Consider the following 26980-nt stretch of genomic DNA (forward strand, 5'->3'; position numbering starts at 1 on the left):
TACACTCCTGGAGGCAACAGGAAGTCACTGGAGTTTGTTGGGTAGAAGGATGAGGAAACACAATGGAAAATATGTGGCCTAAGCTCACAAAACTAGTCAACCATAGATTCAAGCCCCAAAATAAGCTTTCAAAATTATTAAATTCACCATTCTCTCCACTTTACCAAAAACATTCATGCATCTCATTTCCATGCTCAATAACTGGTTGCTGAGAGTCTGGTTTAATCAGACCTTGAAAATGGCTAACAAAATTTATTCTCTGGTCACTAGAAGTTTCAAACATAATTACCTAACAGGAAAAGACTGTTTTGGCTCTACAACTTCCAAATAAGCAATTATAATACTGTGACCAGTGACCACTTTTACAATATTCCTTTAATCATTAGCATAATAAGGGTGTTATAATCAGCACTACAATTCACCCTAAAAAGAGAAAGATAGCTAATAGCATACACTCAGAAAACATTTCGAGTTCAAATCCCACTTTTAACACTGACTACCATTGTGATAATAGTCAAGTCCCTTGACCCTTTCTTCATAATTTTAGGTGGTAATGACCCCATACTGAATCAACATAAAAAAAGTCTTTATTCTGACTGGCATATCTTAATTAATAATAATTAATTAATTCCATTAATTAAATATATTTTTATTTTATGTTGGCTAAATAATTGTGAAGATGTATATTAAAATTATTTTCATTTCTGGATTCAGATTTATTGTTTGATTAATTGCAGATTTATCCAGATTACTTGCTGTCTGTGGTTATTCTAAATATGTAGAACTTATGAAAATACTTCATATAAGAGTTGGCCTTAAATTTTGCAATACAAATTGCTTGTAATTATTCTTTTTCTTCTTATGATGCATATGGGGAGGAAAGAATAATTATGAGCAATAAAAAGAAGGGAAAAAGATTTTCCTAGATGCCATCTGAGGCCCCAGCCCACTCTATTTCTATCATCCTATAGACCTCTAACACTAAAAACTTAGTCAATAGTAACAGTTATCTGCTAAGTTGGCCCCAGATAGCCACCACAGTGATCTTTAAGATTTAAAGATACTAACAATGTAATTAGAACCTCAGGGCAGCTACATGGTACAGGATAGAATGCCAGGCCTGGAATCAAGAAGACCTTAGTTCAAATTCAGCCTTACATACTTAGTAGCTATAAGTCACTTAGCTTTGTTTGCCTCAGTTTCCTCATCTGTAAAATAAGCTGGAGAAGGAAATAGCAAAGCACTCCACAGTCTTTGCAAAAAAAAATCACAAATTTGGTCATGAAGAGTGGGACATGACTGAAACAACTCAACAACAACAAAATTCAAATCTCAAGGGCCTTCTGTCAGGTAGAAAAAATTCTCGACAAATAATAAACAAAATGGATCATCTCCATTTTGAAAATCAAGTTATTTAGTGGGAGCAATATGGTTTAGTAGCTAGATTTAGCCTTGGAATTAGAAGGAGTCAAATTTGAAGTCTCAGACAAAGGATCCTAAGATCTCAAGCTGGAAGATACCATCTAGTTTTATGAGCATCCAAGGCAAGATTTGAACTTTGGTTTTTGCTTTTTGTTTGTTTATTTGTTTTTAATTGAAGAGGTCATCCTCTTATACACTATACTTAGACACCTACTAACTTTCTGGGAACAACAGCAGCTACCACAGGGTTTTGGTAAGAATCACATGAGATAATATACATAAAAAGCTTTTACAAACCTTATGGTATTATATAAATAAGAGCAATTATTATCATTTCCCTCCCTTCAATTAGCCAATTCTACAAACTATTAAATCCTTAATAACTACAAGGCACTGTGCTTGCAATCTAAACTCCAAACTCATGTATCACTTATCAACTCTGTAGACTACAAAAATGAGCTCCCTAAATCCAAGGGGAAAGGAAAGCCCTTTTTTTCTCAGTATTCTCATAGAGAAAGGGAAGGTCAATTTCTGTTTAACTGCTCAATCACAAAGAGCAAGAGCTTCTTTTAACAATGCTGAAAGAAATCTGACTTCTAGAGCCACAGATTAAAGAACTGAGTTTACCTATTAAGCAATTCAGATAACTAACTGATCCTTTAACTTCATTATTGTAAGCATTACAAGAAAAAGAAACAAAAAATAAGACAAAAAATAAAAACTGTTAGACCAGCCCTACCTGTGTATTGATAGTTGCCTTCCAATTCTGTTCCTCACAAAAATTCCCATGAAGAAAACACCCAGGTGCACATTGTTTCCATGATTATCCTGAGAGAGACAGACAGACAGAGAGAGAGAGAAAGGGAGAGGAAGAATTCAAAGAATTAAAAAAAAAAAAAGAATTCAAAATGTTTAGTCAAAAGGAAGATTGGTTTCCTTGAAGTACAATGCAGATATTTTTTTATAAATAGGATTTTGTACAATTAAGAACTGTATCAAAGCATCACTAGGGGAAGAAATAAGACCTGAAATGCCTGTTGACATATGCCCTAATACTCATAAGGCATCTCCCCCAATGTTTAATGGAAATAATTTATGTTATACTACAGTCTCAGAAGAATCAAAAGTATAATTAAAACTTTCCATTGCTAAAAAAACAAAGGAAAGGCAAATGTTGGGTGTGGATAGGACATAGAATGTTGTTGACAACAATTTATGCTTCCAAGCTGTCCCCATTAGGACATATATAACTCAAGACATGTGGGGAATCAAAGGAAGGCCTCCAACAAATAGAGCAGTGTCTTATTGGAGGATTTATGGTATGATCTGGATCAGAATTACAAAGGGTGAGAAATTATTAAAATATTTTGATTGGTATTGGTGAAGGGGCCATGAAGCTCATGGATCCTAGTGTCAAGGCTAGGGAGTGAAGGTTTGTGAGTTATCATTTTGTACAGAAATTCCAAATATATAATCCTTTTGTTACACATGCACACACACATAAAGAACTCAAATTCCTTACTTGGTAAGAATATTATCTTTTTTTAAAAAATCAGATATGAAGAAGAACAAATCTAATAATGATTGGAATAGAGGTACATGGTATTAAATGCAGAAAATGGTTCAATGCACATTTTTGAAGAGGTTTCTAAAAGGGCAGAGAAAATAGGCTTCAAAAAAAAAGGATAGATTTAAATGTAGATTACAAAATAAAAGAAGTATAGAAAGAGGAATGGCAAATCAGAGAACAAGGCAGGCTAAGGTCATAGAAATGGTCATGAAAGGAAAAAGCACACAACATCCAGGATTCTCAAGCTTCCACTCTGCAAAAGAAAATGTTAGATCATTTCTAACTCAAAGATTATGTATGTATGTATGTAAATTTGGGGAGGACAATACAGATATGTACCTATGCTTTCACCCATATATGTGTGTGTGTGTGTGTGTGTGTGTGTGTAATTTTCAGGATGGCAATTCCCCTTTACCTATCTAACATTTTGCTTTTTTGTTTGTTTGTTTGTTTTTAATTGAAGAGGTCATCCTCTTATATACTATACTTAGACACCTACTAACTTTCTGGGAATAATAGCATGTTTTAGTAAGAATAACATGAGATAATATACATAAAAAGCTTTTACAAACCTTATGGTATTATATAAATATGAGCAATTATTATCATTCCCCTCCTTATATATACTCATCATATGGTCACGGACAAGTCCTTTAATATAGTTTCTTAATGTTAGATCATTTCTAACTCAAAGATTATGTATGTATGTATGTAAGTTTGGGAGGACAATACAGATATGTACCTATGATTTCATATATATATATGTAAGTCATCTGTATCTTATAGTCTTAAATAACCACTGGGTCATTAAGAAACTATATTAAAGGACTTGTCCTTGACCATATGATGAGTATAGGCCCTAAACGTAGGATCTTCCTGAAACTAAGGCTAGCCCTCTATCCACTATAACACGGTCCTTCATGCTAAGAATATAAAATATGAAAGTGACAATTACAGAACAATAGAGAGAAATTACAGACAATTCTTCTTTGGTCTTTCTAATTAATTTATCTGCAACCATCATTCCCCATGGAAAATTAGAGGCCTACAAGCTATATTTTGCAAATATTCTACTTTCACCCTTAGTAAGTAAGCACTTAATCAGTGAAAGCAGCTACACCTATTGCAATAGTTTAAGGTAGAGTTATGCCTACAACAGGAAGTTAATGATGTTTAATTTTCAGAAAAATTAAGAGGAATATGTTTTTTCTTTCCAGTTCAAAATATTTATTAACTTTATAAGGTCAATAATGACCTGCACTACCCAAAGAGGCAATAAATACATCAGTACAGTAGAACTTAAGAGAATCTTGAGAAAAATAATACTTTTTTGGAGGGCTTGGGGGTGAGATATATTTTACCCCAGACTGTTTTTAACTTGTTTGTCTCTGACTATGACATCCATTCCACTATCAACACAGAGATTCCAATAATCCTATAATCTGGGAGTTTCTTCTTAAATCACAAAAAAAGCAAAGATACAAAGGAGAGAGAGTAATTAGAAGCTCTACTAAATCACAGTGCCATCAAAAGAAATTTGTATTATCTTTCTACTTGAAAAAATGAAATGATTATTGAATCTGTATCTCAAAGAGATCATAAAAGAGGGAAAAGGATTTACATACGCAAAAATGTTTGTAGCAGCTCTTTTTGTGGTAGCAAGAAATTGGAAACTAAGTGATGCCATCAATTTGGGAAAATGGCTGAATAAGTGCAGGGGTCCTCAAACTACGGCCCATGGGCCAGATGCAGCAGCTGAGGCCGATTATCCCAGGGCTATGAAGTTTCTTTATTTAAAGGCCCACAAAACAAAATTTTTGTTTTTACTATGGTCTGGCCCTCCAACAGTCTGAGGGACAGTGAACTGGCCCCCTACTTAAAAAGTTTGAGGACCCCTGATATAGTGTATGAATGTAATCGAACATTATTGTTCCATAAAAAATGATGAACAGAAGATGAATCAGAAAGACCTGGAAAGACTGACATGAACTGATGTTGAGTGAAGCAAGCAGAACCAGGAAAACACTGCACAACAGCAAGATTGTGTGATGATCAACTATGATATAAAAAACTTAGTTCTCAACAATTCAGTGATCTACAAAAATCCCAATAAACCTTGTATGGAAAATGCCATCCCCATCCAGAGAGAGAACAATGGAGGTTGAAAACACATCAAAGTATTTTATTTTATTTTATTTTCACCTTTTTTTTTTCTTTTTTTCCCCCTTTCTTGGTTTTTCCCTTTTGTTCAAATTTTTCTTTCCCAACATGACTCATATGAAAATATGTTAAAAATAAATATACTGTCTAACCTATAGTAGATTACTTGCTAAATCAGGGAGGGAGAAAAGAAATTTTGGAACTCAAAATCTTTTTTTTTTAAATTATAGCTTTTTATATACAAAACATATGCATGGGTAATTTTTCAACATTGACTCTTACAAAAACTTCTGTTTCAACTTTTCCCTTCCTTCCTTCCACCCCCGCAGGTAGTCCCATACATGTTAAATATGGAACTCAAAAAATTTTTTTTTAATTTTAATAGTCTTATTTACAAGTTATATGTATGGGTAACTTTACAGCATTGACAATTGCCAAACCTCTTGTTCCTTCCTTCCTTCCCCCCATTTCCTCCCCCAGATGGCAGGATGATCAGTAGATGTTAAAGATATTAAAATATAAATTAGATACACAATAAGTATACATGACCAAACCGTTATTTTGCTGTACAAAAAGGATCGGACTCTGAAATATTGTACAATTAGCCTGTGAAGGAAATCAAAAATGCAGGTGGGCAAAAATATAGGGATTGGGAATTCAATGTAATGGGAACTCAAAATCTTATAAAAGTGAAAGCTGAAAGCCATTTTTCCATGTAACTTGAAAAAATATATACTCTTAAAATTAAACAAAAAACAAAATTAAATAAATAAATAAAAGCTGAGGAGATTTCAGAGGTCTTCAATGATATTTTTCTTTTAAAAGAAACTTAGTAATGCAGCTTATATTAACAAGGAAGTTCATCTTAACATCTTGGTTGTATCTATTCCCTGATATTGGCTCCAACTTCAAAATATCTTAATACAAACTTTTTTTTATTAACAAGTCCAGAAAAGGAAGAAAAATACAAACTTTAAAACCAGCACTTAGGGGAAACATTAGCTCCCACCCCCAGTCTAAAACAAGCAAAATAGTTGGCAATTAGAAAGTCAATTTTCCAGAAAGAATAGAAAAGTTTTCTCTAATTTTTCAGTGACCCAGCATATCATAACAGTATGTGGGCTGCTGAAATATAAGTAGGTTGCAGATGGCATCATAAGGCATTATTGCTGGGAAAATGGATTACAGCCCTACAAAGGGCAGTCATCAGAGACACAAAAGAAATTTAAACAAATCTAAAAAAGGACCATTTAGCCATTTTCACAAGCTATAGCCACCCTCTTCAGTTCCCCCGATGCACATGGGTAGTTCTCATTAAAGCAAATTGCACATGTGCAAAGAGGAAACAGGCCACTTATAGCCCATCCAATGAAGCCAGTTCTAAGTGAAATGCTTGTGAGGAAATTGCAGTCAGGTCCGAAATTATTGGAATGAGTCAGTAGTATTTAGGTGTCCAATGAAGTTCTATTTTTCTACTCAAAGGGGATTGGAACTGGTGAAAAGGAAAACCAAACTTGGCCTTGAGCTCAGAAGCACATTATTCTCTTATCTTTAAAAAATGTGTTCTCTCTATCTTGACTGTGACAAGAAGAATAGAAAACAAAACAGAATAGAAGAGATTCATAGAATGGAATAAAAGAAAAGTTTTATCCCACCTACTAAGCAGTGCTCATAAGTCAAAGGATGAGAAAAAAGATGACAAAAGTCAGTCAAGAAGTCAGAAGTGACCATCTTTAATTAAACATATTTCATATTAATTTGAGAAATAGCTATTTGTCAACTTCCCTGCCATGTTTGCATACAATATCTGCCCAGCAAATACATAACAATGACTAATTATTTTATTTTTCAAATGAGTATATAGTTATTCAGTAAGCAGCAAAGGCTGATGAATATTTTGGAAATACCTAGAAATCTGCCTTATACTTATTTCACATTATGCTTCAATGAATCTATGATCTCACTGATATAGGAATCATTTTCCAATAGTGCAAGTCACAATCCATCTCTGCCTATTCATCCTATGTAACTCTTGCCTATGTCTTTACTTCAACTCTTCATAAAAAGGCCCACTCTACTCTATATGTCTTGACCTAATAGGGCCAAAGGAGTAGAGAGGCTCTCTAGGGAGTCATCTGACCATTGCTGCTTTGTAATGAACTCATCTCCTTTTTCTAGTCAGACATTCTTTAAAAATACCTTTTATGACATCTCTGTCCAGTGAAGAATGTCCAGACTATAAAATGCAGTTAGACAGATAGTCTATGAAGTTTTTCAATCAGTACATGCATCTGGGAATGATGCACTAACGAACTAATGAAGAGGATGACAAACGAATGGGATCCAGAAATGATGAAGGGGATAATGAGTTTGGAGCAATTTCGGGAAATTTCTGAACAGTCCCAAGCTTCATCCTCAAACAAAGATCTAAAGTTTTTCATACCAATATTTTTCTGTTTTTTCAATTTCAAATCCAATATTCTTTTTATTTTCTTTTTTTTAATAACTTTTTATTGACAGAACCCATGCCAGAGTAATTTTTTACATTATCCCTTGCACTCACTTCTGTTCCGATTTTTCCCCTCCCTCCTTCCGCCCCCTCCCCCAGATGGCAAGCAATCCTATACATGTTAAATAGGTTACAGTAGATCTTAGATACAATATATGTGTGCAGAACTGAACAGTTCTCTTGTTGCTCAGGGAGAATTGGATTTAAAAGGTATAAATAACCCGGGAAGAAGAACAAAAATAAAAGCAGTTTACATTCATTTCCTAGTGTTCTTTCTTTGGGTGTAGCTGCTTCTCTCCATCCTTGATCAATTGAAACTGAGCTAGATCTTCTCTTTGTCGAAGGAATCCACTTCCATCAGAATGCATCCTCATACAGTATCGTTGTTGAGGTATATAATGATCTCCTAGTTCTGCTCATTTCACTCAGAATCAGTTCATGTAAGTCTCGCCAATCCTCTCTGTATTCATCCTGCTGGTCGTTTCTTACAGAACAATAATATTCCATAACATTCATATACCACAATTTATTCAACCATTCTCCAATTGATGGGCATCAAATCCAATATTCTTTCCACTACACCAAGGATTCTTCTCTATCCTCATCTTTCTTCATCTCTCTGAAGTATATTAACTACTTTTTTTATCTGGATATTCACTCCTCTCTGAGTTTTCATGACAGTGTTCTTGATTTGTTTTCCTTCTAATTGTCTGATTACTCCTTCCATTTTTTCCTTTGCTGAAGTTACATCTATCTCCTTCTCCTTTACCAGGGATATATACCAAGGTCATATTATCTCTACATCCTCTCTCTTGTTCTCATATTGTTTGTCTTTGTAGTTGATATGGTAGGAATAGAAGGGAAGAAGAGTATTTGGAATCCAAAATTTAAAAAAAAATAGAATTTTAGAAATAAAATAATAATTTCATCCACATATAATAAAATCAACATAGTTGCTTGGAAAAAAGAAAAGTGGTCAATATTTAGCAAAATAAATAAAAATACAAGAATACACAGATAATAGTACATTTCAAAAGACCTGCAGAGTTCCTTTTGTAGAGACTAGTGGTGCCTTTTTCTATTCAAATTTGATACCACCACTCTATATCAACTGATTCCTAAGAAAAGCACTTATTTGACCATGTCACTTTCTTCAAAAGCTCTACTGGTTCCCTGTTGAACAAAGATCAAATACAAACTCTTCTGTTTGACATTCAAATCCCTTTACAACATGGCTCTAGCTTACTTCTCCGTGTTTACTATACATTGCTCCCATTTCCAGTATTTTATGCTCCACTTGACAATTCTTGAACATAGAAGTCTATCTTCTGCTTTTGACTTCCATGCCTGGAATGGATTTTCACTTCACCTGACTTTAAGAGAATGCCTTTTTTTTCTTTAAAGTTTGGCTTAAGTGATACCTCCTAGCTGAGGCCCTTATTGACTCCATCCTATTCTCCATTTCTTCCATGTCTAATGCCTACTCTTCCCCATCCATGAAATTACTTTGTATTTATATTGCATATATTTTGTATTTACTTATATGTGTATTCATTGATCCCTCAATGGATTACGAGCTTCTTAATGGTGGTAACATTTTTTTCCTCCTCTTCTTCCCAAGGGTCTACTACACTGTCCTAATTACCTAGATATCATAAAATCTTGCTGAATAAGCAGCATGCATGATACTTCCTTCCTTTTATTTTATTTTAATTTTTGATAACTATATTTTTTGTCTTTCATATTGGATTTTAAGATATTTGGGTAAAGAAACCATGACCTTATACTTTTTTATACCCGTATAGCATCTAGATGAATTCTGTAAACATATTCCTCTATAAATATCTGCTGAATTAGTGAACAAATGAGAAAGTGGTCACTTCTGGGAAAGTGAAATTGTAACACAGTAGTTGCTGGATACTCAAATTTGATTTATCACAGAAGATAAACATTGATTAACTCAATGACCATTTGATTATCTACCCTGGGTAAGACACTGTGCAAAGCACCATGAAAATTGTACAAGAGAGGTTGGCATAATCTTTGTCCTCTAAATTTTAGAAAACATTATTCTATAAATTTCTGTACTCTTTTTGAGAAAGCCATGCAAAAGAAAATCCAAGGTACATTACCTTCACAGGGAAGCTTTCCTGTCCAAACCCATCCAAACGTTCCACTTCATTGATATACATGAGTTCAGCTTCTGCTGGCAGGATTCCACTAGAACCAGAATAGTATCAAAAAGAGGAAACCGTTAAAGAGGACAAAACCAGTGGATTTGATCCTCATGATGCAAAATTGTACCTTAATTTGGGAGTAGCAATCATCATAAGGTTGGAATAATATCATGTAACATGTGGTCACCTGTTTCCATAATTCCAAGAACCTCTCCCCCCAAAGAGTATTTTAATTAAGTGAGAAAATGTAAAGGAAACTACATAAAATCTTGAGCCACTAAAAAATTATCCCAAATTGACTTGTGAATAAAGTAGCCTGCTGAAAGTTAATACAAGACATTTCCTATATTTGAGATAATTCTCCATTTTTCAAGATATGAAGATATTATTTTTGGATGCAAAGGATCAAGATGAAAGTTAGAAATACTAGACTTGTCTTTCAACAGTAGCAGGGAAGGATGGGAAGGGATAGGAAGGATGTTTGTTTTGCAATAGCCTAGAAGAGCTTCAAGTAGTCCTCAGTGACATCAAGCTCTCTAGTGCTTCCTTGACTCAAAGATTCTCACCATTTCCCTCCAAGTCTAGCCCTTTGATCTTTGTCACTACTGCTAATATGGCTAACGCTAGAGATAGCCACTCAAAACAGGATTTCAAGGGACAGGGAGTGTCAGTAAGTCTCCACTAAAGGCAACATATGGAACAAATCCATAGGATAAATTTTTCCTCTACTCTTTCCAATCAAATGGCTATTAAGAATTTTATTGTAGTAGGATGATTCTGGGTTAAAAACAATTAAAAGTACAAACTCCCTCAAAACTTAAAATTCCAAGAGTGAATGACACAAAATTGAATCACAAACTAGATGAAACAGATTCTTTAACTTAATCTTTTATGCTGACTGTGCAAGAATAAGTATGAAAGCTAAGGATATATGAATGTTAATACATGCAAATGTATGGACATTAGGAATCTTTTCTATTAAAGGCTATGTTAAACACAGCCATTAATAGCAAAGCCCTCAGAAAACCAGGCCAGATTGTGACTTAGCTCCTGAGATCATCTAGGGAGCTATTTGTATAGCTACAAACTAGGAATTTACCTTCATCAGAAACCTCCTTCTACCCTCAAAACCTAATTCTAACTCAATCTATAATTCCAACCTTATTCTTAATTCCAACTTGATACAAGTATACCTTGTTTAACTGTTATTGGGCTCTACAGATATCACGTTGTTTTGTTTTGTTTTTGTTTCTTACCAACTGAAGTTTGTGGCAATCCTGCACTGGGCTAGTTTATGGATGCCGCTTTTCCAACAGCATATGTGTTCACATGATATCTCTATATCACATTTTGGTAATTCTTGCAATATTTCAAATTCTTTCCTTATTATTATTATTATTATTGTTATAGTGATCTGTGATCAGTGATCTTTGATGTTACTACTGTAATTGTTTTGGGGAACTACAAACTGTACCCATATAAGACTATTTGGGCCTCCCTATTTCCTGAGATACAACAATATTGAAAATCAATAGTACTGAAACTGCAACAACATTGAATGCCCTCTAAGGGTTCCAGTGAAAGGAATAGTCCATCATGGTAAACTTCAGTGCTATCTCATTTTTATGAAATTCCAGAGCCACTATACCTTCAGCAACCACCACCCCATCAATATCGACCCTCCAGAAGCAAAAAGGTTATGACTCCCTGAAGGCTCAGATGATGATTAGCATTTTTTAGGAATAAAGTATTTTTTAATTAAGGTATGTACATTTTAAAGCTATAACATTGTTACACTGTGCAAAGCACCATGAAAATTATACAAGAGAGGTTGGCATAATCTTTGCCCATTACACTCTCAAGAGACTGAAGTATAGTAATATAAATGTTACTGAGAAACCCAAAATTCATGTGACTCTGTTGTGATATTCACTTTGTTGTGGTAGCCAGAAGTTGCAGAAGAGAAAGTTCTCAAAAGCAAAGTCCTTGCCATTGTCAAATGGTTCAACATAGAACCAGAAAACGTTTTACCAATGGAAATGAAACTAAAGATGTCTTGCTTCTAGGCCCTAAAAACACTTAGGACTTTCCTTCAAACTTGCAGCTGAACTCCAATCTAAATTCTGTATTCTCCTTTTAGAATGCAAACTCTCTGACAGAGGGGAGAGTCTTATTTTTTTCTATTTGTATCCCTAGTGTTTAGCCTAGTGCTCTGCACAAAGTATGAACTAAATAAATTTTTATTAGTTCATTTAATCATTAATTTGTTCATTCGTTCAATCTATACAATCATATCTCATCTTCTCTTCCTCACTTCTCCCTCACCTGTGTGCTTTATGTTCTTGGGCCACTTTCTGGGTCAGTTCCTCCAAGACAGCTTCTTCCAATGCCAAGTCCTATAGAAATAGATATCAATGAATCTCATAAAGATTTTGACATTCTCTACCTACCAGAATTCAATATCCTCCTCCTCCAAAATTTACCTTTACGGAACCATACCTGAATAAACTCACCTGATAGCATACATTTTTTTTACTTTTTTTTTTTTTTAGAACAATACCTTTTTATTTTCAAAATACATGGAAAGATAGTTTTCAACATTCACCCTTGCAAAACCTTGAGGTCCAAGTTTTTCTCCATTCTTCCCCCCTTCTGCTAGATCCAATATATGTTAAATATGTACTATTCCTCTATGCGTATTTCCACAATTATCATGCTGCACAAGAAAAATCAGAAAAGGATTTTGTGGAAGGAAAAAGGAAAAAATGAGAAAGAAAAAAAGCAAGCAAACAACAAAAATAGACAAAAATATTATGTAGATATCCACATTCAATTGTCATAGTCTTCTTTCTGGATACAGATGGCTCTCTCCATCATAAGTCTATTGGAACTGATGGCATACATTACTAAACTCTTTTTAAGGCTTCTTTTGTACCACAATGGTTATAATTTACTGATAGTTTTGTAAGCTTTATAAAGACACTGTATTTATGCATCTTTTATACTACCAAACAGACAAGCTATAAGCTCACTAAGGACAATAAGCTCATATATTTCCTATAACCAACTTCAATGTGCAAAGTAAACCTGCACTTGTTATAACAGTAAGGCACATAAAATCTCTAGTTACTGCTTTGAAGTAAATGGAAATAAGGGGAAGGGAAGTTCCAGAAAAGAAAGTGCTCAACAGCAAAGTCCTTGGCATTGTCAAATGGTTCATTATAGAACCAGATAACGCTTCATCAATGGAAATGACACTAAAGAAGATCCTTAGTGCTTTCTAGCACAGGCAGAGGTTGTGGACCAGGTGAAGCAGAGATCCCAGGTGCAGCACAATGGATCCTGACCTCACACGGAGCACAAGAATAAATGCCAACTGCCAGCTTTGCCCTTCACTACCCAATCCCAGGTCATGATTCTAGGGCAGACTAGGAAAGATCTCTGAGTCTGGAGGTAGCGTTCCAGGGCAAGGAACATCCCTGAGCTGTATATATGTTGCATGCTTGCTTTTGAATTTGTAAAAAGTAGGTTCAGAAGTAAATAGTTAACTGTTTGGCTCCAATGCCAGGAGCTGAATGAAATGTCAATTCTAGGCTCCAATGTGAAAACTCTAGTGTGAATATGGTAGAAAATACAGGGCAGGTATATCAGACCAAAGGGTAATCTGCATTTCTATTACTCTGAACCACCAAAGCTTCTCAAGGTGATAGATATTGTCTGCGTTTAACTATTGCTTTCTAAAATTCCAAAGGAAGCAAGTCCACAACAGAACTGTTGCTCAGACCAAATCCAGTTAGGAACTTATAGAGCTCAACCTGAGAAGACAGATATTAGACTTTGTCCTAAATGAGAACACTTTGGGAAAACTAAAAACATTCAGGTCCCCAGCTGAGTTATTATTCTGACACTGAATACCTCTGGTATACTGCTCAAGAGAGCAGTAGAAAGACCTCCAAAAGCACAAGCTCAGCCCAGACAAGCCTTCTAAAAGTACAGAAAATCTTAACATAAATTCCTAAGTCATGAAGGAGGCTACAAGAAAAGGCAATACAAAAAAATTCTACTATAAAAAACTATTATGGTCATAGGAAAACTCAAGACCCAGAAAAACCCATAAACCCAGAAGAAAAGAATGACTTCAAAGTATCTACAAGCAAAGCCTCAAAGAAAAACACAGGTTGTGTCCAAGTTCAACTAAAATTCATGGAAGAGATAAGCAAGAGTTTTTAAAAGTTAAAAAAAATGTTTTTATAAATGAAATTTAAGCACCAGAGGAAAAAATTAGAAAAGAAATCAGAATTATAGAAGAAAAGATTTGAAACAGAAATTAATAACCTGACATAAGAGGTACAAAGTCTTGTCCAAGCAACAAGCTCTGAAATGAAAATGGACCAAAAAGAAACTAATGACTTCATAACTTAGCAAGAAGTATTAATTAAAGAAAAATAGAAGAAATTATGTTATCTCATAGCAAAAATAAATGACCTGGAAAACAGACAGACTTAAGAGAGTAAACTTAAAAATCACTGCACTGACAACCTATAAGCTATGACTACAAAGGATAGACATCATATTTCAAAAAATTATAAAAGGGAACTGCTTAAATCTCTTAGGAAAAATGCACCATCACCTCTGAAAAGAAATCCCAAAATAAACTCCCAGGAACATTACAGTCAAAACCAAAAGCTTCTAGGTCAAAGAGAAAAATAATATAATCAGATTTTAAAGAATCAAAATACTGAGCAGCCTCAGTCAGGATCACATACAATTTAACATCTACCATCATAAAGAAGTAGAAAGCTTAGAATATAATATTCCTGAAGGCAAATATTATAGGCTTACAATCAAGAATAACTTGTCTAATAAAACTAAGTATAATCCTACAGTGGAAAAAGAATGAATCTTTAATGAAAGAAGATCACTAAGCATTCCTGATGAAACTTTTAAGTGCAAAAACAATAATCAAAAGAAACATTTAAAAGATAGACACGAATGAACAATCTTTTTTCTTTTTAGGTTTATTTTTGTTGTTGTTATTGTTTTTTATGAATGGAAAGAATCTTTTTTTCTGCTTAAACTACTTTATTTTTTGATAGTATTTTATTTTCCCAAATACATGCAAAAATGCATTCACCTTTGCAAAATGTTGTGCTCCAAATTTTTCTCCCTCTCCTCCCCTTCTCCCTTCTCAAGACAGCAAGCCATCCAATATAGTTTAAATATGTGCAAATTTTTCTAAACATATTTCCATATTTGTCCTACTGCGCAAGAAAAATCAAATCAAAAGGGGAAAAATATATAAGAAAAAAAAGCAAGCAAAAAACAACAGTAACAAAAAGGTGAAAATACTATGCTTTGATCCATATTCAATCTCTATCATTCTCTCTTTGGATGCTGATGGCATTTTCCATCTTAAGTCTATTAGAAATTCCTTGAATAAACTCACTATTGAAAAGAACCGAGTCCATCATAGTTGATCATCACACAATCTTGTTGTTACTGTGTACAATGTTCTCTTTATCAAGGTTCTTTAAATGTAACATGAAGAAAGGAACTCTCCAAATGTAGCATGACCATATGAAGATACAATGAGTTGTTCTCCTTCCTCGGCATAATTATCATGCTCATTTTAGATATAGAAAGAGATGAGGCTTTTACAGATTAAGTGACTTATCCATGGTTCCACAGCTTACTTCAAAGGGAAGATTTACAATTAGGTTTCTCCTAACTCCACGTCTACCACTTCCACTATAGCACAATGTTGCCTCAAGCAGGCAAGATCATAGCTGAACTCAAGGTCTTTGCTCCAGATTCTTCCAACTTTTATATCAGGACCATCTCCAATAATCCAGATGTATATCATGCCTTTGCACTGCAGACAGCTTGCTGTTTTGTATTCCTCTTCCTCCTTTAAATCCAATTTATTTTCATGCTAGGCATCACCTCCCTGATGTTAAGTTGCTTTGAGAATGTAGGACAAACAATAAAACTTTACATCAAAATGGGATTCAAAAGACCTATCACCACTTAGCTCTTCACTTCAATGCTAACTTCTGAAATGAGTGCCAGGAGAGTACCAAAAGACTGTGATCAAGCTAAATGATTCCTCAGAGGCATCCCAAATATATAGATTTTGCCAGGAAATAGCCAAGATAACTGAAGCAAGAAAATTGAATAGCACGCTATGAATTTCACTACTTATTAGTGAAGGAGATACAAATCTTCCATGTGGCTCCTTTCACCTACACAGATTACATTCCTTCCATATCTTATGGTCTTAAAGAGTTGCCTAAGACTCAAAGAGATTGACTTTCACAAAGTCAAACAACTAATACATTCGAGAGGTGGGAATTCTATTCAGATCTTTCTAACTTAAACTTAGCATTCCATAAATTACTCTATGCTGCCCTTCAGGGTAGGGTACAAATCAGGAATAAATATAGACCAAATATTGGAAATTGCCCAGTTCTTAGAAACAGAATATTTGGAAACACTTATTATACACACTTCAACTTTTAAGCCTCAGCATGTTTTCTTTGCATCATCTGACTAATGTGGCTTGTGTCATGGTAAGTGCCATATCCTAGAGCATTTTCAGATTTATATGGATTTGCAAATCTACTATGCATTTTACAAATTCAGTTATATGTATGCATATCTCTGAAATCATTTTGTAAAACTCAGAAACAGTTTAGGAGAATAAAAGAAATAAAGCAGTATTGAAGGGTGGAGATAGAAGCTATTTTACAAAACCTCAGCTCTAGGCTTTACATAACAACAAGAACAACAAAGTCAGCTATTGTACTTAAATAACTGTCTCTGTCTAGAACTACTGGGCCTCCCTTTGGTATTTGTCTCTGTCACTGAAAAATGTGAGAGTGGTACCATACTAATGAAAAATGGCAAGCTACATGTCTATACATAACTACCCACCTTTGGGATATACTATCCATTTAACTTTGTTCTTTCAACTGGTGAGAAAATGCCATAATCATTTAGGAACCTTAAAAGATTAAATGGAACTAAAAGCTGTACCCCTTCTCCCTCCAACAAATGTGAGCATCTCTTTGTCCTGCTGACAGATAAAGAAGAAGCAAGGGGTAGAGGGTAAAAATCTGGCTTCTGAGTTAAGAAGATTTGAATTCAAGTCCTACCTTTGACAAAGATTGATTATGTGACCTGGGTCAAACTACTTGAGCTCTCAGTTTCTCAAGAAATTTTCTCAATTTTCTAAGCTTACACACTGGAGAGCAGATGTTGGAACTGCACTGGTATAGGGTTTCACCAAAAGATCTCAATACTGATAAAATTATAGGTTCAGTTTAAAACAAATGAAACTCTACATATGCTCACACTACTTAATTATAGCCTTTTACTAGTTCACCAGCATCATGAGTTTTCTATCTCAATGCTCTGGTTAAAGCTAGAAAATATGTTTGTAACATGTAGAGTTTAAAATCGCCATGCAATAATTTATTAAAATGTGCCCTGGAATTTAGCATTAAAGGTACTATACAAAATTGCTCTACATTTCAAAACAGGCTTCAAGAATGTGCAGCTAATAATTTAGTCCACTAGCATTTATTTACCACCTACTATGTGCCAGGCTGCCCTGTGCTAAGTGTTGGGGACACTTCAGCATACATATGTTTATATCACACATGGAGATTCTGCCCAGTAGAATTTCCTGAAAAATTCAGTCCTAAAAAATACTGATGGCTGAAGGTAAGACATAATAAATTATACCTGCCAGTGTCTATGCTGCTGACAGTTTGTGCTAATTGTTCAGTCACAAACTCAAAGGTTGTAATCACTGTGGACTACATTACTTTTTTTTAAATGACAATTAGTTTTAAGTATTTCTTCACATCTCTCAGATTGGTTAAGATGACAGGAGAGGATGTGGGATAACTGGGACACTAATGCACTGGTGGTAGAGTTATGAACTGATCTAACCATCCTGGAGAGCAATTTGGAACTATGCCCAAAAGGCTATCAAACTGCATATTCTTTGATCCAGAAGTGTCATTATCAGATCTGTATCCCAAAGAAATCTTAAAAGAGAGAAAAACACTCACATATGCAAAAATATGCATAGTTCTTTTTGTACTTGAAAGGAACTGGACATTAAATGGATACCCATCAACTGGGGAATAGCTCAATAAGTTATGGTATATGAGTGTAATGGAATATTATTGTTTTATACAAAATGATGAGCAAGCTAATTTTAGAAAAGCCTGGAAAGACTTACACGAACTATGAATTATTGCTGAGTGAAGTAAGTAGCATCAGGAGAACAGCAAGATTATTTGATGATCAAGTTTGATGGGCTTGGCTCTTATCAACAATGAGAAGATTCAAGGCAATTCCAATAGATTTGCAATGGAAAGTACCATCTGCATCCTGAGAGAGAACCACGGTGACTGAATATGGATCAGAGCATATTGTTTTCACCTTTTTTGTTCACTTGCTTGTTTTTTCTTTCTCATAGTATGATCATAGTAATCATTAATACAAAAACATATATATATATATATATATATATATATATATATATATACACATGCACACACACTCTCTCACAATCTCACTCGGAAAAAGGCAGCTTTATCGTCTTTCTATTCTTTGCTCTACTCAGAATACTTTACAATATTTTAAAATTTTAGAGCATGAAGAAATGTTACAGAGATCATTTGGCCTGCCTCCTAATTTTATGGATGAGTAAATTGAGATGGAGGCAGATTAAGTGACATCTAGAATGTCACAAAGCAAATTAGTGACAGTGCTTCTATCTGTGTGTTTTCTGTTACATTCAAACAGACTAGATGCTAGGTATCCTAGAATTTTATAGAGGTGGCTCCAGATTATCATAGACAACTAAATTAGATGATCTCCAGAATCTTTTCCAAAAAAGAAACACATGGTTTTATGATTCTAGAACAAAAAAACAATAATGCATATAATGCTGTCTGCGATGTCAGCTCCTTTTTGAATGGGGGTACAATTTAACATTGGCTAAGAATCCAATACATCCAAAGCCCTTTACTAAAAACTAGAAGATTCCTTTGGAAAGAATATCATTGATCTTTCCTAACTGGAAATATTCTCAGTTTTTCTAACTAAGGAAAGAGCTGTTCCTTACTGTTAGCAGCTCTTTCCATCCTCCTGAGAGTTACAGACATATCCTCTGGTACTAGAATGCAGCCACACCTCCAGTTCACTACAGAAATGGATATTTTGCAAGTCCTAACCTGTCTATCCTAACCACGCCTACTCCTTCCCCAAACAATGCCTTTTTTTAAAGAATGTCCCAACTCTGAAAGAATACCATGCAGCTTGCCAAGAGAACATTCATATCATGCTCTGTGTTTCTCTTTTGAAAAGTTTCTCTTTTCAAAGGAAGGATCCAAGTCCATCTGGGAACAAAAGGCTTTTTAAAAAAAAAAAAAAAAAGTGGGAAAATACACTCACCATAGGAAATAACACATATTCTCGGAGGAAATCTTGAGATTCAAATTGACTGTAATCCCCAAAATCAGCTGGGAAAAAAAAGAAAGAAAATGGTGTTTAATATAATGAATTGAAAGAGAGGAAGGAAAATACAGATCTATAAACTTACTTCTAAGTTAAGACTTCTAGGGAAGAGTTCTTTGTTTTTCCAATGAACAACAACAAAAAAAAAACCGGATGGCTTCTTTTATCAATTACTACAAGAATGTATCCTTTAAATAACAAATATGAAATCAAACCAGTATACATCCATTAGGCTAAAACACCCATTATTCTATTCTATTCTATTGACTCAGCATCAATAAATGATGAAATAAATAACAACTACAATGAAAATAACAATAACAATCAGAGATTTTATAAATCAAAGAATTTACAAACATGAACCAAGATTTCTGGGACATTTTATATAAAGCTTTAAGGTTCTTGAAGTACTTTTCCTTCACAACAACCCCTTGGGAGATAGGTGCTACTATCATTCCCATTTTACAGATGAGGATTCTGAAATACTAAAACTCACATTCATAAATAGAAAGTTATTCATTGCTTCACTCAACCAGATACTAACTTCATGTTGATGAACTGAATTTTTTCCTCTTACTTCCTTCTATTTCCTAATTATTTTATGACAATGGTGTTAAAAGTATGTTTACATACATATAGCTGTTACTTATATTTACCAAAAAAACTAAATATCAAAAGATATATGCTTATAAACAATAGTATGAAGAGAATAGAATTTTTTTAAAAGAACTTCCCCTTAAAAATTTAGTCAAGCCTTCATTCATCAATTTCTTAAATATGTAACTTGAAATCTTAAGAATAACTTGCCATGGGGGCTTTTAAATTTCACTTAATTGGAGAGCTGAAGAACAAACATCATTCCTAACTTTTCATATTTCTGAAGCTGGAAATCCCCACTATAAATCACCCTTGGCAAGACCTTTAGAAATTTTTACTGCTCCTAGACAATTTCACATGTTGAGAGATGCCAAAAATGCTGTTCTGTTCTTTTTTCAGCTCATAGAGGTATGTTCTAGCATACATGAAGAGAATCAATTGTGTCTATACCATAAAGAGATGATGGTTCTTAATCCATTAACCCATGTGCCCAGATACATTTTAAAATTTTATTTGTCTTATTAAATTTCACATAAAAGTTTAAAAAAATATGACTTTCAGAGAAGCACATGTAGACAAGAAGAAAGCAGAGTTTATTAGTCCTACCCCCTACAAAGATAACAAGGAACTAATTACATGTTGGGTTGAATGTATTCAAGTATAGCAGACTTTCTCCTGTCCATCAATCCATCCTTATGTTCAGAGAACTAGAAACCCCATTTCATCAAATGGCTAACACCATTATTAAGAATATTTTTCTAATTACACAATGAGACAGGAAAAAGCTGATAAAACAGAACTGGGAGTTTTACCATAGCTAGGAATATTAACTTTTTTTTAGGAGATCAGTATCTAGGACAATGTACTTCATATTGCAAATACTTAGTAAATGTTTGTACAGTCAAATTCAATAAACATTTGTTAAGTATCACATGGAAGAGAGAATGTTGAGCAGTGAGATTCAAAGATTAAAAACAGAAAATAGGACCTAGAGAACATCCTTTCCACTGTAAGGATATGATACATACTACATTAATAAATACTCTGGAATGGAGGTATAAATGCATGAATGTGAATAAGCATGCATGTGTAATTTTAGGGGCAGCTAAGTAGCATGTGTATAGAGTGCTGGGCCTGCAGTCAGGGAGACTCATTTCCGTGTGTTCAAATCTGGCTTCAGACTTTCCTAACTCTGTGACTCTGGACAAGTCACTCAAGCCTGTCTACCTCAGTTTCCTCACCTGTAAAATAAATTGGAGAACAAAATGCAAACTCCTCAAAATCTTATCTTTGCCAAGAAAATCCTAGAACACAACTGAACAACTGCCTAACAACAAATGTAAGGCTATATATAAAATTACAATTTTGAGAGGAAGAAAATTCTAATAACTAAGGCAACAAGAGAAGACTGAGCAAGAGGCAGTTTGTGAGATGTGCTCTAAAGAAAGGAGTGAGGGAGGAATGCAATATAGACACAGGGGAGCACTTATGCAAAAGCATGAAGGGAGGAGGTCAAATGTTGTGTAATGGGACTAGAAATGAGAGCAGGATGAGAAGGGCAGCATAAGGCTTAAAGACTGAAAATGTAGGTGGCAGCCAGATTGTGGGGGGATTTAAATGCCAGGTTTAAGAGTTGCCACTTTGTCCTAAAGACCAGAGAAAGCCATTGAAGACTTTGGTACAGAGGACGGCAGAGTTAGAGCTATGTTTTAAGAATTTTAATATGCAACTATGCAAAGGATAGATTAAAGAGGAAAGAAATCGGAGATGGAGAAAGCCAGTTAAAAGGCTATTGCCAACAGTGTTGTTGAGACATAATAAGGGCTCAAAGAAGTGCATGGGCTGGGTAAGAGAAGAGAAGGGGAGGATCACAACATACTGAAAAGGTAAGATGAACTGAGTGGATATGGGTTGAGAAGGTGAGGAAGAGGGAAGAGTCAGAGCTGGAAGGATAATGGTAACGTTGAAAGAAATAGAGAAATATGGTAGAGGGTGGGTTTTGGGGGGGAAGGAGAGGGAATAGAGCAAGTAAGGTTGTTGTACTCAATTGAAATGAAAAGGCAATGAGGGAAGACTGATTTCATACAGAAGGCAGTATAGCCTGAAGACTGAGTTAGGAAAACTGGCTTAGTTCTAGTCCCACCACTATCTAGCTGTATTACAGGACTTTGCACAAATCATTTGATTTTGTGATTCTTCATTTTCTCATGTGTAAAATGGAGACATGACACCAGATGAAGTTGAAAGTCCCTTCTACTTCTACAATTCTACAATTCACAGTAGTTCTAAAGGAGTGTTTGAACCAAAATTACTTTGGTTTTTTGGCTCTTAGAGTGAAATGAAAATCTTTGATTGTCTCCTGCCACAATACCAATGTCAAAAAATTTCAGTTTAAATCCTGACTCAATCATTTATTATCAGTATGACCTCAGACAGGTCATTAAATTCCTTTCAATCTGTTTCCTCATCTGCAATTCTGGTATAATATCACTAATATTACTTAACTAAGGATTGTTGTAAGTAAAATATTTTTAAAATCTTAAAGCATAACCAAATAGGAGCTACAGTAATAGCACTAGTTTTTAAAATTAATTTATTTTTAAAATTTTTTATTTTCAAAACATATACATGTATACCTTTGCAAAACTTTATGTTTCCATTTTTTCCCCTTCCCTTTCCCTGGTCTCCTTCCTTAGATGGCAAGTAATCCAATATATGTTAAACATGTGCAATTCATCTATATTTTTTATATAATTTTATATATTAAAACATATATTATAAAATTTTATATAATTTCTATAATTATAATGGTGCACACAAAAAAAAATCAGAACAAAAAGGGAAAAAATGACAAAGAAAACAATGCAAACAACAATAAAAAGAATGAAAATACTATGTTATGATCCACACTCAATTCCCACAATCCTCTCTCTGTGTGCAGATGGCTCTCTCCATCACAAGATCATTGGAACAGGCCTGGATTACCTTGTTGAATAACAACAGTTTTAATATAATGCTGTTATATTCCAAGTATTATGCTGAGATCTTATAAATATCATCTTATTTAATCTTCACAATAACTCTGGCAGGTAGTGTTATTATTATGATCCCCATTTTACATATGAAAAATTTTTTAAAAATCAATTAAGTGATTTGTACATAGCTAGTGTCCAGGTTGGATTTGAACTTGGGTCTTCTTGATTAGAGACCCAGCACTCTATCTAAATATCTATGCTATTTTATATTATAAAAAAATTGTCAGAAATCTACTTAATGCTAATTGTCACCAAAATCCAAAGACAACACCACACACACAAAAACACACACACACAAAGTCAAAAATTTGGGGGAGACTAGGGCAGGGAAAAGAGAGAAAGGACAGAGAAGTAAAATGAGTAGGAAGAAAGGAAAACAGAAACCAGACAAAGGAGGAAAAGAAAAAGAAAGAAAAAATTGCATAGAAAAGAGAGTGGTAGAATATTATTGCCACTGTCTCATTTGAACAGCACATTCATGTTAATGATTGCATAGTCATGAGGTAGGTTGTCAGTATTCATATATAAATTTGTTTTCTGTTCTCTCAATCTATTTTGTGTACACCTTTCCAGAATCCTTTAAGATATAGTCATTCCCATACTACTGTGACTGGAGCTACTATCTCTGCAGACACCTACCTGTTTAATAGGTTAGAAATATTTTGAAATATTAAACCAAGTATACCTCAAGAGTCTTAAGGAGGCACCCAAAAGGGGTTTGACAGTGAAGTGCAGGAAGTGAAGGGGAAATCACATATTGCAGGCATTCTAACCCTCAGGACTAAATTCAGTCCTCTGTTTGGAATGAGGTTCAAGGCACAGTTTCCACAAAAATAATGTCCAAAATACAAGATGCCCAGTTTAGTAATGAATAAGCTACTGATGGACTCATTCTTGCACATTTATTCTCTTTAAATATGATAAGTAAAATATATAAAGTATATTTGTTAAATATAAGTAAAAAAACCATGTTTTAAAGAAAACAAAAAGGAATATTACATGCTCATTTTCAAATTTGGCTTTAAAAAAAGGCAAAGACAAGTCACCATTCAAAAGAATAAAATACAAGTTTTTGTATACACAGAGACAACAAAATTTTGATCCACCTAAATTTAGTCCTTTATCTTCTTGCATTAGTTATATGTTTCTGTTCATCTCTGTAATTAGCTTAAAAGAAATTACACTTTAATGTTTAATGGTCATCAAACTTAAATTATTATAAACCCACAAAACATAACTATACCGATATAGGCATGAGAAAATGGGCCACAAACACAGAAATGAAATTTTAATTACTAGCAGAATGAAAGCTGTGAGTTTTCCAAGTTCTATTAGTATTACAAAAGCAAAATTGCTTTTCAAAAGATACAGAAATTTCTAAAAATCAGAGCCCTAACTTTCTCCTTTTGGCTCAGTTTGAGATTGTATAAAAAACAAAAGTGACTGGGAAGGGATGCATGAGCTTTCTTTCTACCACAACAAATCAGAAAAATTAAACCACTAAAAATAAAAATAAACTGTGATTTCAACTACAGAGTACCAAGTGTGGTGGGTTAGTTAACTGACTGGACCTTACCTTGTACAGCTAAGCCTGCTAGTCGGATCCCCTGTTCCAGGGTGGATCGCAAGCGTCCATCCAGGACATCTTTTTTGACTTGTAGGTAATACTGATACCTGTATGTAGGAGGAACAAGAACAGAGACTCATGAAAATACACACTTGGCTCCTAGGCCCAGCAACAGAGAGGCTTTTGGACATGAATCTTTTGTGTACACAACAAACCACATTGCTGATATTGATAAAATGCTTTCCTCTTAGTTTATCAGTCCAGGAGATGATTAGGAGTCTTGCCAATATTTATCTGTGTTTGATGTGGCAGGTGCCGCATCTTGTTCATTCTCAGCTGGAGAATATTTTCATCCAGTCACCAGCTTGTACACCAGCAGACTGAAATGCTGATAAGAGCCAGTTCTTCCTAACAGACTAAGAAAGCAAAATACTTTTCTACACCTGGTCACCCATAACACTAAAGGTTGCCAGAATCAGAGTTAACAACAAGAACAGATTCCTGTATGAGAGCTGAAAGCAGTAGGGATTATTTTTTTTAAACTAAAGCACCTTGGGGGAGATCTATGTTATCAGTACAAATCTACTCTACAAAGATCCCTACTTCTTAAAAATCAAGGTGAAGACAAACTACTTTGAGCAATACAGCTTCGACCCACCTACCTGTATAAGGGTGGTAATCTAATGCAATCATATATCTTCAGTCTCAAAAGAGCATACCTCAGACTGACACAAGAATGTGCTGGGAGACATCAAGCCTCAGACTAGACCACTGACTTCAGAAGCTAAGGACGTGGCCTTACTTTAGTTTGCCATTATAAACGGCATCTTAGAACTACTCAACACTTTGCAATCTCCTTACACCACGTGTTTCCTCTCTAGCACCATCCCTCCTAATACTCATCCCCCTTTTTTTCCACATTTCCCTCACTTTGTCTGCACACAAATGGCCTTTCTGCCCAGCCTCAATCAGTAAATGAGGGTTGCCCCAGACTTATTAAAGACCTTCCAATCCCACTGCATCCAGGACCATCTCCAATCCTCCTGATCTCTCTGGCCACTGGACCCAGATGGCAGTGGAGGAGAAAGTGAGGCAGGTGACCTTGCACAGCCTTCACTCACTTAAATCTATATATTTGTATTTTTGTATCCATGGCATCATATTCCTGATGTCATGGTCCTCTTTGAGAAGGAAGTACAAACAACAGCCTAAACCTCCTAGCCATAATTCTCCAGCGTCATTGTTAGCATTAATAATTAGTAGGCCAAAACCCACGGCCTATTCTATAAATAGAAAATGATAAAGACTCTCTCCTGAGCTCTTATTTACTATGAATCATACTTTAAACGGAGCCATTACCCTTCACTAGGATGTCTGAGATAAATGATCCCCTCTCTTTGAAACTTCAATTTCTTCTCCCAAATGCCCCATCTACTGTGCTATATCAAAGAAAAAGAAGAGGCACTGATTGAATCTAGGGGAATGGAAGAGACACACAGTCTCACCTGACAGTATAGCAAGGAACACACTACTTTTAAATTCTATTTACTGATGTGTAATTAAGGATTCTCTCTTTTTGCCTCTATGAAAATTACATATCCTAGTTGAAAGAAAAAAGCAAAATTTGGAATATGAAATTTGAAATAAAAAATTTGAATTTATTAAGCAACTGTGTCAGGTGTTAGAATACAAAGTCCATATGGCCCCTACCATCAAGGAGTTTACATTTTTGGCGATACATTTTCACAATAAAGGAAATAAAATTATATTAAAATAAATTATAAAAGACAAAGTAATAGAAAGAGGAATACGAACAAATGGAAAATTAGATGACTTTTTTTTAAAGAGAAGTAGCAGTTCAGCAGCTCCTCAATGGGAGCCAGGGTTTCAAGAAGTAGGAGTGAGCAATATGTGGAGAAGCAGCCCGTGCAATGATCCCATTTGTGATTCTTATTATCTGCATGACTGTAGACAAAGCACTAAACCTCCCTGAACTTCAATTTCGTTACCAATATAATGATAAGACTGGAATAGATGGCCTCTATGAGATCTCATCTAACTGCAAATCTATTATTCTAAAAATTAAGAGCAAAGATGCCAATTTGGTTGTATCACAAAGTTCATCAAGGGCATTAATGACTAACCAGACCAGAAAAATAATCTGGAACCAGACTGTAAAGATTTTAAGTGCCAAGAATTGGAATTATATAATTTATAATTACTTTTGTTGTTTGTCATAGAATCTTAGATCTGAAAGGGACTTCAAAAGCCATCTGTACATACCAACTCAAAAGTGAGTAAGACTCAATAATATACCCAACAGGTCATCATTCAAGCTTTGTTTTGGGGGAGTTTTTTTTTCCATTTTTTTCTATTAAGTCTAAATTCCCCTCTCTAGAATTCCCATTG

The 26980-nt window shown here is 34.6% G+C and overlaps 1 protein-coding gene across 3 annotated transcripts in view; it reads right to left on the reverse strand.

Annotated features, from left to right (window-relative positions):
• Positions 1 to 26980, reverse strand: part of PTPN14 (protein tyrosine phosphatase non-receptor type 14) — a 245709-nt gene that overhangs the window by 49103 nt on the left and 169626 nt on the right. For all 3 annotated transcript variants that reach the window (XM_031937365.1, XM_031937364.1, XM_031937366.1), the window contains 5 exons: positions 24581 to 24678; positions 19310 to 19377; positions 12164 to 12234; positions 9794 to 9881; positions 2162 to 2250 (listed from right to left, as the gene is read on the reverse strand). In XM_031937365.1, the coding sequence (XP_031793225.1) occupies positions 2162 to 2250; positions 9794 to 9881; positions 12164 to 12234; positions 19310 to 19377; positions 24581 to 24678 (414 nt within the window). The remainder of the gene's footprint in view (positions 1 to 2161; positions 2251 to 9793; positions 9882 to 12163; positions 12235 to 19309; positions 19378 to 24580; positions 24679 to 26980) is intronic.

The sequence above is a fragment of the Sarcophilus harrisii genome, chromosome 4 (genome assembly GCF_902635505.1).
Source record: "Sarcophilus harrisii chromosome 4, mSarHar1.11, whole genome shotgun sequence".
Lineage (NCBI taxonomy): Eukaryota > Metazoa > Chordata > Mammalia > Dasyuromorphia > Dasyuridae > Sarcophilus > Sarcophilus harrisii.